We start from the raw sequence: 13,966 nt of genomic DNA on the forward strand, positions 1-13,966 counted from the left end.
AATAAACATTAAAATTTTTTTAAAAAAGATATCAAATTTTGTCTCATCCTAAAATAACACTGGTTTATCTTTTTTCCTGTATGACTCAGATAACAAGGAACACTATATATTAAGTATAATAATACATAATATAATGATAAAATAACTAATACTTTCTTAGTGTTGCAAAATGTGATGTACACTAATTTTTAACAACTCTTTAATACTCCCTTGTGATTTGTAGGTAGCTGGTTTTAGAATAAGGAAATAGTTTCAAGAAGATTAAGTAATTCTTTAAAGGCCAGAGGTCACTGGTATAATAAATATAAGACACTGGACTCTGCCCTCTATTCTTGTTTTCTATCCATTGGGATATATTTATTTTATACAGTCATCTTCCTAAGCAGTTTTTTCCCTCTCTCCCTAATGTAATCCTATAAACATTGCTTTCAAGGCATGATAAGCATTTTTAACCCTAGACCACATTGAATTTATGGTAAAGTGCTGGAAAAGTTAACTATTTCAGTCATAGATATTAGCTTGCTCAAAATAACTTTTAAAATATTAAGCTTAGAATGGGGTTTCCAATAAAAAGCTGATAAACAAAGGTTTTAATAAGATAGTTGAGATTCTATAATAAAAGAATGATAAAGCTATTTGGCTTCTAGTCTGTTTTTAGTTCCCAGGTCTGTGATCAGTTAATTTAGGTAGTAGGGGAAAGGGGCGCCACCCACCTACCCTAAATATAAGCAAATTCTAGTTATTTTCCTATCCCCTAAATTCTTTCCATTCTCTTTATAAATAGTCTCATGCATGTTTATAGTTGGGCTTTAGTAACTTCTTGTCAGGAAACAGCTCCATCCACAATTTGCCTATAGCCATATTTGTTGTATCTCTAGCAATCAAGAAAGATATAGGCACATAAACTATGGAGAAAAGCAATTCATCCACTACTATTATATTTTCTAATATGGTATTATGTGAAATGCTCACTCAATGGTGTTCCCAAGTAGAATAGATTGTCATGGTATTCAACTTTACGAGTGGGCTGAAAGGGCCATTAAAATAATCTTTTCCTAATACGGTTTATCTCGCTTCTCAGTATAAGTGTCCTCCACTGAGTTTGCTGTGGTTACAGCGGCTAGAGAGTCTCATTGCCTTGCTGTTTGTTTTACACTTGAGCTCCTTTACTCAACACTGTACATTACAGAAATCTTCAGAGACACTATATTACCTCCTCCCTGAACTTTTTCCCCTTTGGCAAACAAGCTTAATCGACTGATGACCAGTTTGGGAATTTCTTAGACTTACTTAGTTGTTGTTTTGTTGTTGTTGTTGTTGTTTTTAAGAAATTAGAAATGGAAATTATGCTGTGAGGTCTCCAAGTTGGCAGATAACCCCTTTGGATGCTAATATGCCAACCTGATGGAGAATATTCAGACAGATCTCAAAATCGCCAAACACAATAACATTTAAGGAGAGTGGTGACATTTTCAGTTCTACTCAAGAAGGAGTAAGCAAACCTCAGCCTAACAGCAACTACAAATCTACACAGAATACATACAGCAGCTTTCTGAGAATGCTGAAAGCACATGATAGCAGGTGGACTGGAAAGGAGATCAGAACATAAAGTGTCACTAAGCCAGGAATGGGTTTCTTGTTTTTTCCACGTCTCATTTTCTAGCCAGAGATCTTGGAATAGAGGAGAAACACAAAAAAGCTATTCTTTAAAGTTGTATATAATCTCCTGAGTTTCTCCTGAGCTATGTATGGATAGCTTTGTCTTTCAGAAGAATAATGATAACTTAAAGAACCAAAATGGGGAGTAGAGGGGCACCTGGGTGGCTCAGATGGTTAAGTGTCCGACGTCAGCTCACATCATGATCTCACGGTTCATGAGTTCGAGCCCACTGGGCTCTGTGCTGACAGCTCAGAGCTTGGAGCCTGCTTCGGATTCTGTGTCTCCCTCTCTCTCTGCCCCTTCCTGCTCATACTCTGTCTCTCTCTCTCTGTTGCTCTCAAAAATAAAGAAACATTAAAAAAATTTAAAATAGAAAATAGATGGAGTGCCTTGTGGCTCAGTCTGTTAAGCATCCGACTTAGGCTCAGGTCATGATCCCATGGTTCGTGGGTTCAGGCCTCGCATCAGGTTCTGTGTTGACAGCCCAGAGCCTGGAGCCTGCTTCGGATTTGGTGTCTCCCTCTCTCTTAGCCCTTTCCCTACTCATGTTCTATTTCATTCTCAAAAAGGAATAAACAGGGGCGCCTGGGTGGCTCAGGTCATAATCTCACTGTTCGTGGGTTTGAGTCCCACATCAGGCTCTGTTCTGACAGCTAGCTCAGAGCCTGGAGCCTGCTTTGGTTTCTGTGTCTCCCTCTCTCTCTGACCCCCCCCCCCCCCCGCTCGCACTCTCTCTCTCTCTGTCTCTCAAAAATAGAATAAAAAACGTAAAAAAAATTTAAAAATGAATAAACATTTAAAAGTTTTTAAAAATTCAAAATAGGGAATAAACTGCTATCCAGGTTCCACACAAGCCTATGGACATTGTACATGTAGAATGAATCTGAGTAACACTGCAAAGCCTTTGAAAGTTGAACTGACATTGGAAACCCAACTCATAGAAAGCAGCTCAGGATTTGTGACCCGAACCTAACTGGATCAATTACCTGCTAAAATAGCCACAGCAATGACAAATCAACATTCTCTGCAAGAATTAAAAAAAAAAGCAACAAGAGTTTCATAACATGATATTTAAAATGTTCAATATACAATTCAAAATTTCTCAACATATGATATCCAGGAAAATCTCAAAAAATCACAAAGAGAAAGATAGTCAATAATGTAAACCCTGTATTAGAGTTACCACACTAGGGCTTTATAGCAGTAATGATAGATATTCCTATAATGAAATGAAAGCTAAAAACTACTGGCTTAAAAAACAGAAGAAATTAAAAAAAGAACCAATAAAAAATTTTACAATTGAAAACTACAATGACTGAAACAAAAAGTATTTGGTGGGCTCAAGAATCTAACAGATAAAAGAAAAAAAAGTCAGTGAACTTGAATAAAGATGAATAAATATTGTCCAATATGAACAACAGAAAGAGAAAAGAAAAAAAATTATAGAGACTCAGATATCTATGATACTGCTTAAAGTATCTAAAACACATCATCAAAATTTTAGGAGAGGAGAATGAGTATGGTGCTTAAATTAATATCTGGAGAAATAATGGCTGAAAAATTTATAATTTGGATAAGACTAAATTAGAAAGATGCTGAAGATTCATGAAGCTCAAGAGAAACTAAAACAGAAGGAGCTCAAAGAAATCCATGCCCATCCTCACTGAAATCAAACTACTGAAAACAGAGGACAAAGAAAACATCTTGAAAGCAGCCTGAGAAAATGATGCATTACATATTGTGAAGCAATGATTCAAACAACTGGATGTCTCATCAGAAACAACATTATGTAAAAGATACTATATGATATATGAAGGGGAATGGAGGATGAATCTTAAAATGCTTATAATTAAGTCAGAAGAGCTAGATACATACATGCATAGCCCAAATATAAGACTGTGCACTGCAATGGCATCAAGAAGATATCACCAGAGAGCCATAGACATATAAAGGATAGGGCAAATATTTCAGACAGATGGGAAGTTAAAAAGGCTTCATGAGGAAATTGCTGCTAAGCTTGGCTTTGGAAGAAGGAATTTTATTTTATTTTTAGTATACAAGTATTTATATATCTCATTGCCTTTCAAAAAATTTTTGTAGTAAATTATAAAAATACATATATCCCAACAGGATAGAATAATTAATTCAGGTAATCTGAATAAAAGGGAAAACTAAGTATATCAAAATAATACCATAGGTTCAATAAGAGAAACGCCAACCATGGGTCCTACAGAATTGCTGGAAGAAACCACAGATTTGCTAGTAGGCTGCTTGAAGGCCAGAAGAATGAGTTTATTTCTAAAACACAGAATAGGAACTGAGGATTTTAGGAACAAAATTAATAGGCAGGAGTAGAAAGCCTCGGAAAGTGATTTCTATAAAGGATGGCAGCTTTGGGAGAATTATTTAATGCCATTACAAGAATTCTAAACTTTCTTTTCTGTGAAACAAGGAGGCATTGAACTTTGAGATCTGGGAGTAAAATGATCATTGTTGTTCAGTAGTAATTCTAGCAGCAATGTGATGAATGGCTTTGGCTATACTGGGAAGCAAAAACAAAAACAAGAACAAGAACAAAAAAAAACAAAAAACGAAACAAAACAAAAAAAAACCCAAAACACAAACAACCCCCCACGCCATATTAAAGAAAAATGTAAATAAGCTGAAAACTATTTCAATTCTGTCTAAAATGATAGAGTTGTCATTGATTACTAATATTAGAGATACAGTAGGGGCCTGAAGAGTAACTGAGACAGCAAAGCATTATAATTATGAAAAAAGGCATTAGACCCCAGTGACTTGCTCTACCTCTTACTGTGCGGCCTCGGAAAACATGCTCGATTTATCTGAATTGTTGTTGTTTGTTTTCAGTGTATGACATGGGGATTATAATAACCTTATGGACTTGTTAGTGTTTTTGTAATGATTAAAAATAACAAATATAAATATACAGAACAGAAATTGGTTTATGGTCAACACTCAAAAAATGTCAGGCATTGTTATCATGACTCTCCCCAAACATACCTGGGATATCCAAATGTCTTAAAAATTCAATCAGCCTTCACCTAAATGGCACTAAACTTTATAAATTAAAATTTTTCATTTTCTATCTTAATGGTCTGAGATTAATTTGTATTTCACAAATCATTTCAGAATAAATAATACTTTTAGGTTATGATTATTTTTAATATTTACAACAAACACATAAGTAAGATTTAATAGACCACAGAACACTGTTCTTCTTTTTTAAAGACTTTGCATTTTAAAGTTGAGCTGTCAAATTTAAGATAAGCTCCAGATCACTGCAGTATCTAGAGCAAGAGGAAAAAAATTCAGTCTTCTTAAGTGAGGGTGAAAGCAATGGCTAGGCATGTAGCCAGTGTCTGAGTCGAGTAGATGCTAGTACCAGGGAAAGAAAGTGGCCTTCAAATTAGAAGACAGTATTTCATAGAATGACTTATACATTAGAAATGGGACAGGAGAAGGCAATTGCTCTTAGGGCACTAGATGATCGAGTATCTGCTCCAGGAATAACAGGGATCAGGCCTAAGGCACCAATATAACCAAACCTGGCAGGAAGTGGCTGAGTACCAGGTCATGGGTGCCTTGTGGGTTGATAGTATCTAACTTTGGAAGCGGACATCACACAAGTGGGTTCAGGGTCCTGAGAGGTAAATAAAAAAGGCAAAGAGAGATCAAAACACATGTAAATGCTTTCTAGAAGTTGCCTTGACTTCAGCTACCCCATTGAGAAGTCTTCATGTTTAATCTGTGGTCATTTCACCAGTTAGCTTATGATCTGTTTGTGACTTCCTTCCCATTCTCTACCACACAGAAGAAAGCTTCAGGAACTCCCTTCGTCTTAATCACAGTCAAAGTGCTCCAAGTAACAGTGCATTACAACTTCTTTGGCATTATTTACATAAAGTATCATAAGTAGCAACTAATACATGATGATTAGTATTTTGAAGTATTAGCAGATTAACATAATTTATAATGCAAAGGGATGTGGCCCAAGGAAATTTAACTGTACCATACCAAGAAACAGAAAGATTAAAATTCTGAAGGTTAAGGATGTATTTTTTCTTTGATACATTAAAATTCTTTGCTTTGAGAATGTAATGAATAAAGTTAACTCAAAATAACTTTTACATGTATTTATATATGAAAAATATGTGAATGAATTGCTAGCCAACCTACATTATGTTCAGTGAAAGAAGATTTAGTAGAAAGCATTTTTTAAAAAATGTTATACTACCTCAAGAAGTATTTAAGAAATTCACAAACTCAAAATGCACTTGGCATTGGCAGTGTAATTATGTATAAGGCACAGTGCTGTGCTCTGTGGGTATAAAGATGATCAAAATCATGGTGCATGACCTCAATAAGCTTATGTCTATCAAGGAGCTAAACAGACAAGCTGATAATTTCAATGTAATATCATTAGTGCCTGGATAAAGCTATGAAGCACTGAGGCTGGGCTTTCCTACTAGCTGGGGTCAGGAATGGGGTGTAGGAAATGGCAATGCTCAAGAAAGGCTCTACGGAGGAGGGACAGCATGAAATGAGTCTCAAGCTGAGTTGTGTAACTCAACTAAAGAAGAAGAAAAGTTTATTTGGACACAGGCGGGGGGCGGGGGGTGCATGAAGAGATTAAAAAGAAGTAAGATGAATGGTACTGGTGAAATAGGAATACTGATTCAAATTATATTTTATCAGAAAGAAAGTAATTAAATGATTTTAAGCAGAAGAGTATCATGGTGAGATTAGTGTTTTAGAGCAATCATTCTGGTAGAAAGGTAAAGGATGGATTTAAATGGGAAAAAAAACGGAGATGGAGAAAGAATGATGTGGTTATTGCCAGGAGTTAAAGAAAAATGAAGGGAGCCAAATGTACGACAGGGGTAGTAGGGATGGAAGAAAGGAAAAGATCCCCCAAATATGTCATATTGGCAGGTGGACATGGTATTTGAATTTGTGAGTATGGAGAGAAATACAGGATTGTATTCAGGTTTCTATCTTAGGAAACATTGGGTACATAATGGTTTCACTAACTCAATATGGTAAAGGGAGGAGCAAGTGTTTCAGAATGTAAGAAGTTGATATTTGTTTGTGGGGAGGAAATGAAGGGAGACAGATGGTAAGTCCATTTTAGCTATATTGAATTTGTGGCTTGGTATGATCACTCCTAACTTAACAGAACTTTCATGGGCACTCATCACTAGTAATGAATGGATACAAGATGAAATCTGACCGAGTCCATGATCTCCCACATCTCATTGTTTGATGTCTCCCCTCCTCCCCAAGCTATTCTTTTTGTTCTCTCCACAATAGGAACATACTGACAACACAAACAGTATGTTGGATGTGCTCACGGGGAAGGACTGGGGAAGAAGACAAAAAAGGGAAAACAGGCAGGGGAGTCCAGCCTCTTTTAAAGAAAGGCTCTTCTTGAACTATTTCAATACAAAGTCTTCTGAAACTATTTGTCTCTTCAGTTTGATGCACTTGTGAACATGGCTGATAGTTATATAGCTAAAATCCATTCTCTGTTAGTGACTATTATAAAACTGTGAACACAGGAGTTTTTGACACATTTCTAATGACTACTTTATAATGAAATAACTTAAGAGGTCATAAATATAGTTATTAAGTATATACTGGAAGAACTAGTTTTAAGCTCTTTAGTTTTGCTTTTCTTGATACTTTAACTCTGGATTGGTGAAATTTCTAAGCAAATATTATCCTATAGTTTCAAATTCTCTTTTTATTGTGGTAAAATATATGTAACAGAAAATTTAACATTTTCACCACTCTTGAAGTATACAGTCTGGTGGCATTAAGTGCCTTCCCTCTGCTGTGGAGCCACCACCACCACTGATCTGCGGAACTTACATTATTTTGATTTGTCTTTCAATTATTAAATGGCCTCAGAATCAAGACCCACTTTATCACCTGCCTTTTGATTTTATATATTCCAGTTAGAGAAAAACAGAACTTCTGCTATGCACTATATATCTAGAACAATTCCTTCATGAATTAAATATCAGCTAAATCAGCAAAGAATTTTTTACATTCTATCAATTTTTATGTTCTGTATGAAAAACATTTTGTTATTCAATTGAAACAAAGAAAAGTCTTTAGTTAAACCATACCAGTGCTATGAAGATTAAATAGTCTCTTCATTTAAAGTGAAATTTAAAGTTCAGAACTCCATGTGGTTCTGGGAAAAGTAGAGTGTGCCAGAATGTGAAATGACAATAATGAGCCATAGTCTAGTACAGCTCTTGGCCCACGACAGACTGGAATAAATGTTTTAAAAGAATGTGAGTGTAAAGGAGAAAAGATTAGGGGCACCTGGGTGGCTCAGTCAATTAAGCATCCATCTCTTGGTTTTGGCTCAGGTCATGATCTCATGGTTCTTGAGTTCAAGACTCAGATGGGACTCTGTGCTGACTGTGCAGAGCCTGCTTGGGATTCTCTTTCTCTTCCTCTTTCTGCCCCCCCGCTCACTCACAAAGTCCCTGTGTCTCTCAAAATAAATAAATAAACTTTGGAAAAAATAAAGGACAGAAAATTAAATATAAGTTATATAAAATTATTATTAAACAATTATAGAAATCACGATAATAGGAAAGATAAATATCCAGTTAGTAAATGAAAGATAAGTTAACAAAAGTATCTTTCAAGCTAAAATTATTCTGATATACTATTTAGATTTTCATAGATGTAGACTTTTTAAAGCTGTAGTAAGGCAGTAAGTGACATTTACCTCACACTCTGGAGGGAGTCACAAGGATGGTGAAGGGCCTTTTCAGGTTGAGATCCATGGTAGGAAGTAACCATGAAGAGTGAAGACAGTGGAGCCAGGCTACTGGTTTAATTACTATTCTACCACTTTTTAAATGTTTTGTTTATTTTGAGAGAGAAAGAGAAAAAGAGCATGCAAGCAATAGAGAAGGGCAAAGAGAGAGAGACAGAGAGAGAGAGAGACAGAGAGACAAAGAGAGAGACAGAGAGAATCCCAAGCAGGTCCATGCTCAGCATGAGCCTGGAGCTCATGAATTGTGAGATCATGAGCCAAGCCAAAATCAAGAGTCAGACACTCAATCCCACTAAGCCACTAAGGCACCCCTCTACTCTAGCACTTTTTATCTGTGTGATATCAAGCAAATGATTTGATCTTTGCCTTCAGTTACTTTGTCTAAAAATGAAACTAATCATAGGGTTTTTGTGAAAATTAAATGTGTCAATACAGGTCAAATGTCTCAAATTGTACATTGTACATTGGCACAAACTAAGGGCTTAATAAATGTTAATTATTATTATTATGACCCTTAACCCTTTTTGGTTTTAATCATGGAGTAAGGAGTAAACATCCCTTCTCCCTGAGAAGAATCCCAAAAATACAAAGTCCTTCTGGAAGCTGTTCGGTGCTTCACTGTTTTCCTTTTACCATCTTGTGAAGCAAGCTGATGAAAACTGACCTTTCATTAAAGACAAGACGACTGCTACTACCACCACCATCATCCCACATCACAACCACCGTCACCACCACCACCACAGCTACCATCACCAGCATTGCTGGTAGCACCTTTACCAGACCACCATCACTAACCATACATCCCCAGCATCTCAGCACATTGCCATCACCACCACCACCACCTGCAGCAACGCCTTTCACATCTCTGAGACTATAAATGTCAACTTAGAAGTGTCATGGGGACAGTGAAGAATAACTGACAAGATGTAAGTACACACATGCTGGTAAAGGGAGAAAAGGAATCTTTTAAGGTATTTGGAACCAATTACAAAGATAGCAGGAAGCATAGGAAATATCTCATCTACAGAGATTTTTAAACAAGCTCGTTCAGATTATGTTACATTACTTTAGACAATAAACAAATGCACAAGTGGGGTTCAAAGTGGCTAAAAAGAATATACCAGGAATAAACAAAAGATCATATTTATTTGCTGTATACAAAGTAAATCCAATAAATTTAGAGTCAAACCACTGGAAAGGTAAAATTAAAACTTCGCTTTTAATGCTAAGGTGCACTGTTTGGAATCTGTAGCTAAATTTGTTTCAACTAGTGGTTAAGAGTAGGGCCTGGGTTTGAGTTCTACTACCTATCTGACCTTGACTAAGTTATTTAACCTTTCAAAGCCTCCATTTTCTCCACCTAAAAAATGATGACATCCATTATTTAATGTTTATGTGAATATTTAATACGTACTAGTACAATGTTATATATTAATTATATCTCAATTAAAAGTATACTGAAATGTAACACCAGCACTTAGCATAATGCTTATACTAATCTAAGATTAAGACCTCCTCTGTCACTCCCAACTAATTCCCCCCACCCCCCTCACAATCTTAACTACGTACTAAATGCATCATCCCCAAGTAAGAGCTAACCTGGATTCATCTCTTTCTCTCAGCTCCCTGGGAACTCATTAGCAAATTCTTCTTGTTCCACCTCTAGAATGTTGCTCTAATCCTCTAGTTCCCTGTCACTATCCATGCCCAAGCCCAGACTACTCTGGTAAACTCTCTCCCAGATGCTATTCAGTGCAATCCAATCTCCATCCAGTGACCAAGGTGACCTTCTCACATGTAAATGAGATGATGTTTAAAGCCTTCAAAAGCTTCCCACTGCAGGGAGAATCAAATGCTAACTCTTAGCCATCACATTTTCTACATGATCTGTCCCTTGTTCATCTTTTGTACTTTATCTCTTTCTGTTCTCCCCCTACCTCTACAAACTTTGGTTTTGGTGACCAAAACCCTCCTTACTGTTTCTCTAACATATTAAGCTTTTAATTCTTCTTTCAAAGAGGCCTCCTACATCTACCTATCTGAAGTAGTGTCCTCTATACTGTACCCTGTTCCTCCCTATCATTTTGCCACACTTGTTTTCCTAACTCTTATAGTGTGAAGTTATATTTGAGATGAATTTGTTTGGTTTTATTTATATTTAGTCTCTTATCCAACAAGAAGTTCCTTGAAGACAATTATATTATTGAGCCTGTTCTATTACTGATCATGATATACATCACTGATCATGTTTCTATTCTTAGTACCAAGAGCATTGCCTAACATATTTTTGAAATATAATAAAATATTCACTATACAAATGGACAATGAAAGTTTGAGGAGTCTAAATGTCTAACTTAATATGTCATTTTGGAGAAAACAATGCCAGGGGGAGTGTTCTACAAAGAAGGATGCCTCAAATACTCAAATGGAGGTAAGCAAACAGATGGGTAATAATTCAGGGAGATTTATGTCTGAAGGCCCTACGAATAATTTTCTCATATGATGTTCTGAAATAAGTACAAGAAAAATTAAGAAAAAATTTATCAATTTTGTTTTGTCCCAGAGTTTATAATATAATTGATCTTTGGTATCTACATTTTTAAAAATCTTTATTTATTTCTTGAGAGACAGAGAGAGACAGTACGAGAAGGTGAGGGTCAGAGAGAGAGGGAGACACAGAAGGTGAGGCAGGCTCCAGGCTCTGAGCTGTCAGCACAGAGCCCAACACGGGGCTGGAACCCATGAACCATGAGATCATGACCTGAGCTGAAACCAGATGCTTAACTGAATGAGCCACCCAGGTGCCCTGATCTATGGTATCTAAAGGTGGTACTTAGACTAACACAAACATTCAAAAGTCAAACTATTGCCAAGGGCATAATCCCATAAACCTGAAAGCAACAGTCCTGACACATCAATAATATGTAGGAAAAGGTACTTGGTGATAGATCCAAAGCTTAAATATTGTGGTTATTCAGTTATAGGAGTATGTGACCAGTTAGTTATAGAAGTACATGATCTCTGAGAAGCAAATATGAAGTGATATATCATTTCAACTACTCTATACTCACTGTGCATGGGGTCTGCATCCATGGTTCCCCATCGATCTGCATTGGCAGAGACTTGCTAGTCCTGGAGAAAAAGATTTCATTTTAAGTATAACACTGAAATATTTTATACAACAGACTATAAGTAAGATATAAGATGATGAGACCAGGGAATGCAAATATGGTAACAGCTGGCTCCAAATGTATCTCTCTTCTGAAAGAGACTTCAACTCTTAACTATCAATGAACACCCTGAAAAGGTACCTTGGTACAGGAATATTAAGAGCTTCCTGGTAAATGTGATGATATAAAAAAATTATGGATGCCAACAAAAAAAAATGTAGGGTTTATGCTTAATGATAGAGTCAGAAATCTTATAGCAGAAAAAGCTTCCTTGTTTTCATGAAAACCTACATCTCAGATCTGGAGAAAGGTGTTTGATGTCTCAGATTTTCCAGTACCAACATTTTCATTCAAATAACACCAATTATACCTGTGCTATAACTCACGGTTTCACCTTAGAATCAAAAGAGACTTTTTTTCCTAAAGGTAAAATTCTGGAAAAATGCTTCTCAAAAAGATTTAAATTAATACGTATATAACATCTTACTTTACAATAATTGATTACTTAAAATATAGACACAATGGTGTCCTTTAGTGCACGAGAGAATTTAAGTTAATGGTGCTTCAACAGTGTTTCCATTGGGTAGTGTGTCTGGTAGGTGCTTCCATGCTTCAGCAAACTAAACTGCAGGAGAACCATTTTTGTGGAGATGAAATTTGTATGTTAGCATTGTATCCGTGGTCTGAACAAGAGGGTACCAATTCCTATAAACCTGATAAATCACAGCTAATCAAAACTTTGTAAAATGTGCCCATTGCCATAATTTTGAAATATATCAGTATTAATTATTGCTAATTTGAGGCACAAATAAGGCAAATGTTGTTATGAGAGTCCTGGATACTTTTAATTAACTTTTACTTATTCCATCTCAACCTCCTTTCTCAATTACAGAGAAACAGCTACCTGATGACCACAGAGGAGCACTGAGCCAGCCGCCGCCCAGCACTTTTCAGTCCCGTGTATATCTGTCCCATCTCCATGGCTCCTTCCAACCCAACGACCTCCAGCAGCTGGTCACTCAGATCTGAAAGAAAACAGAACCCTTGTAAGTTACAGTGTAGATCCATATGTGTACTATTTCATGCCCTTAAATATTATGAAGATGAAAAATGAAAGCTACTTGACAAAGAAAGCTCATCTTGGATTCTGAAAGTAACGAAAAGATGGCCTATGTCTAAAGCTCTCAGTTTAACTAAACCCTGAGATGCTGTGGGAAAAGATCTGCTGTCAGCTTGGTCTAAAACAAAATGGGAAGAGTGAATTTCGAGTCAAATAATGCCAAAGAATATACCAGTAGTTTTTAACATCAACAAACTTCATGTTATTCCACATGTATATATGGAACGTTTCTACATTGGCAGCAAATACACATTTCAACACTATAAATAAAGTATGAGGATATGCTGTCAAACATGATTTTGTTACATTACTGGAACAAAAGACCCTAGAGATCATGGAATTAAGTTTCTCATTTTAGAGATAAAAAGATTGAGTCTCTAAATCAATGAGTAGCTTGTCCATAGTGATATGTAAGTTTGTGCAGAAGTTCAAGAAACAATATTAGTTTCTTGAAATGTTTTTTCTGATGCTAAAAAATATGCTACTAAAATACTACTTGGGCACCACCTAGATAATTTGCACAGTGCAATTATTATTATTATTTGTTTTAAGAGGACCGTAGAATGAGGCTAATAGTAATAGCTCTTGCTTGTTGACTGGTGACTAAGTGCCTGCTGCTGGACTCCTTTGGTTCCCCTTAAAACCAATTGAGGGTAAATAGGATTATTCCCATTCACAGATAGAGAAGCTGAACAGTAGAGAAGTTAACTAATTTATTCATATTAACATACCTAAGAAGTGACAGAGCCAAAATTTGAACCCAACTACTTTGATGCATAACCACTATGCTCTTGATAAATCAATTAGATAAGAAAGAGAGACACAAAGATTATAGAAAATGCTTCTTACATAGGGAAAGAGGTTGGACTGTGTAAGCTTCAAGGTCCCTTTCAACCTGAAGACTTGGGCTCAGCCAGAGGCAGACTGCCTGCACACCAGGAGAATCCCACAGAGCCTGGGCCAGACACACAGCGGCTGCCCAGCTTACTTCTTGAGCTCAGAGTACCTGGACCCTTGAGAGGGAGGCAAAATTCCAGGTGGATATATATGATCCTTTTATATTTTAATATTTCTCATGTATCCTCATGTTTCTTTTTCAAATGTGAATAAATGGTTGAATATTATTTTAGTAGCAGAACAAGCTGGAGATTGGAGCAGAGAGTGGGAGGGCAGGATGGTTTTACGAGATAATA

At 36.3% G+C, this 13,966-nt stretch overlaps 1 protein-coding gene across 1 annotated transcript in view; it reads right to left on the reverse strand.

The window, feature by feature from the left end:
- The window catches only part of LOC115283403 (diacylglycerol kinase beta-like), a 191,029-nt gene that overhangs the window by 23,509 nt on the left and 153,554 nt on the right, over positions 1 to 13,966 (reverse strand). The window contains exons 3-4 of the mRNA XM_029929657.1: positions 12,558 to 12,678; positions 11,555 to 11,615 (exon numbers count right to left, since the gene is read on the reverse strand). Of these exons, the coding sequence (XP_029785517.1) occupies positions 11,555 to 11,615; positions 12,558 to 12,678 (182 nt within the window). The remainder of the gene's footprint in view (positions 1 to 11,554; positions 11,616 to 12,557; positions 12,679 to 13,966) is intronic.

This window comes from Suricata suricatta, chromosome 2 (genome assembly GCF_006229205.1).
Source record: "Suricata suricatta isolate VVHF042 chromosome 2, meerkat_22Aug2017_6uvM2_HiC, whole genome shotgun sequence".
Taxonomy (NCBI): Eukaryota; Metazoa; Chordata; class Mammalia; order Carnivora; family Herpestidae; genus Suricata; species Suricata suricatta.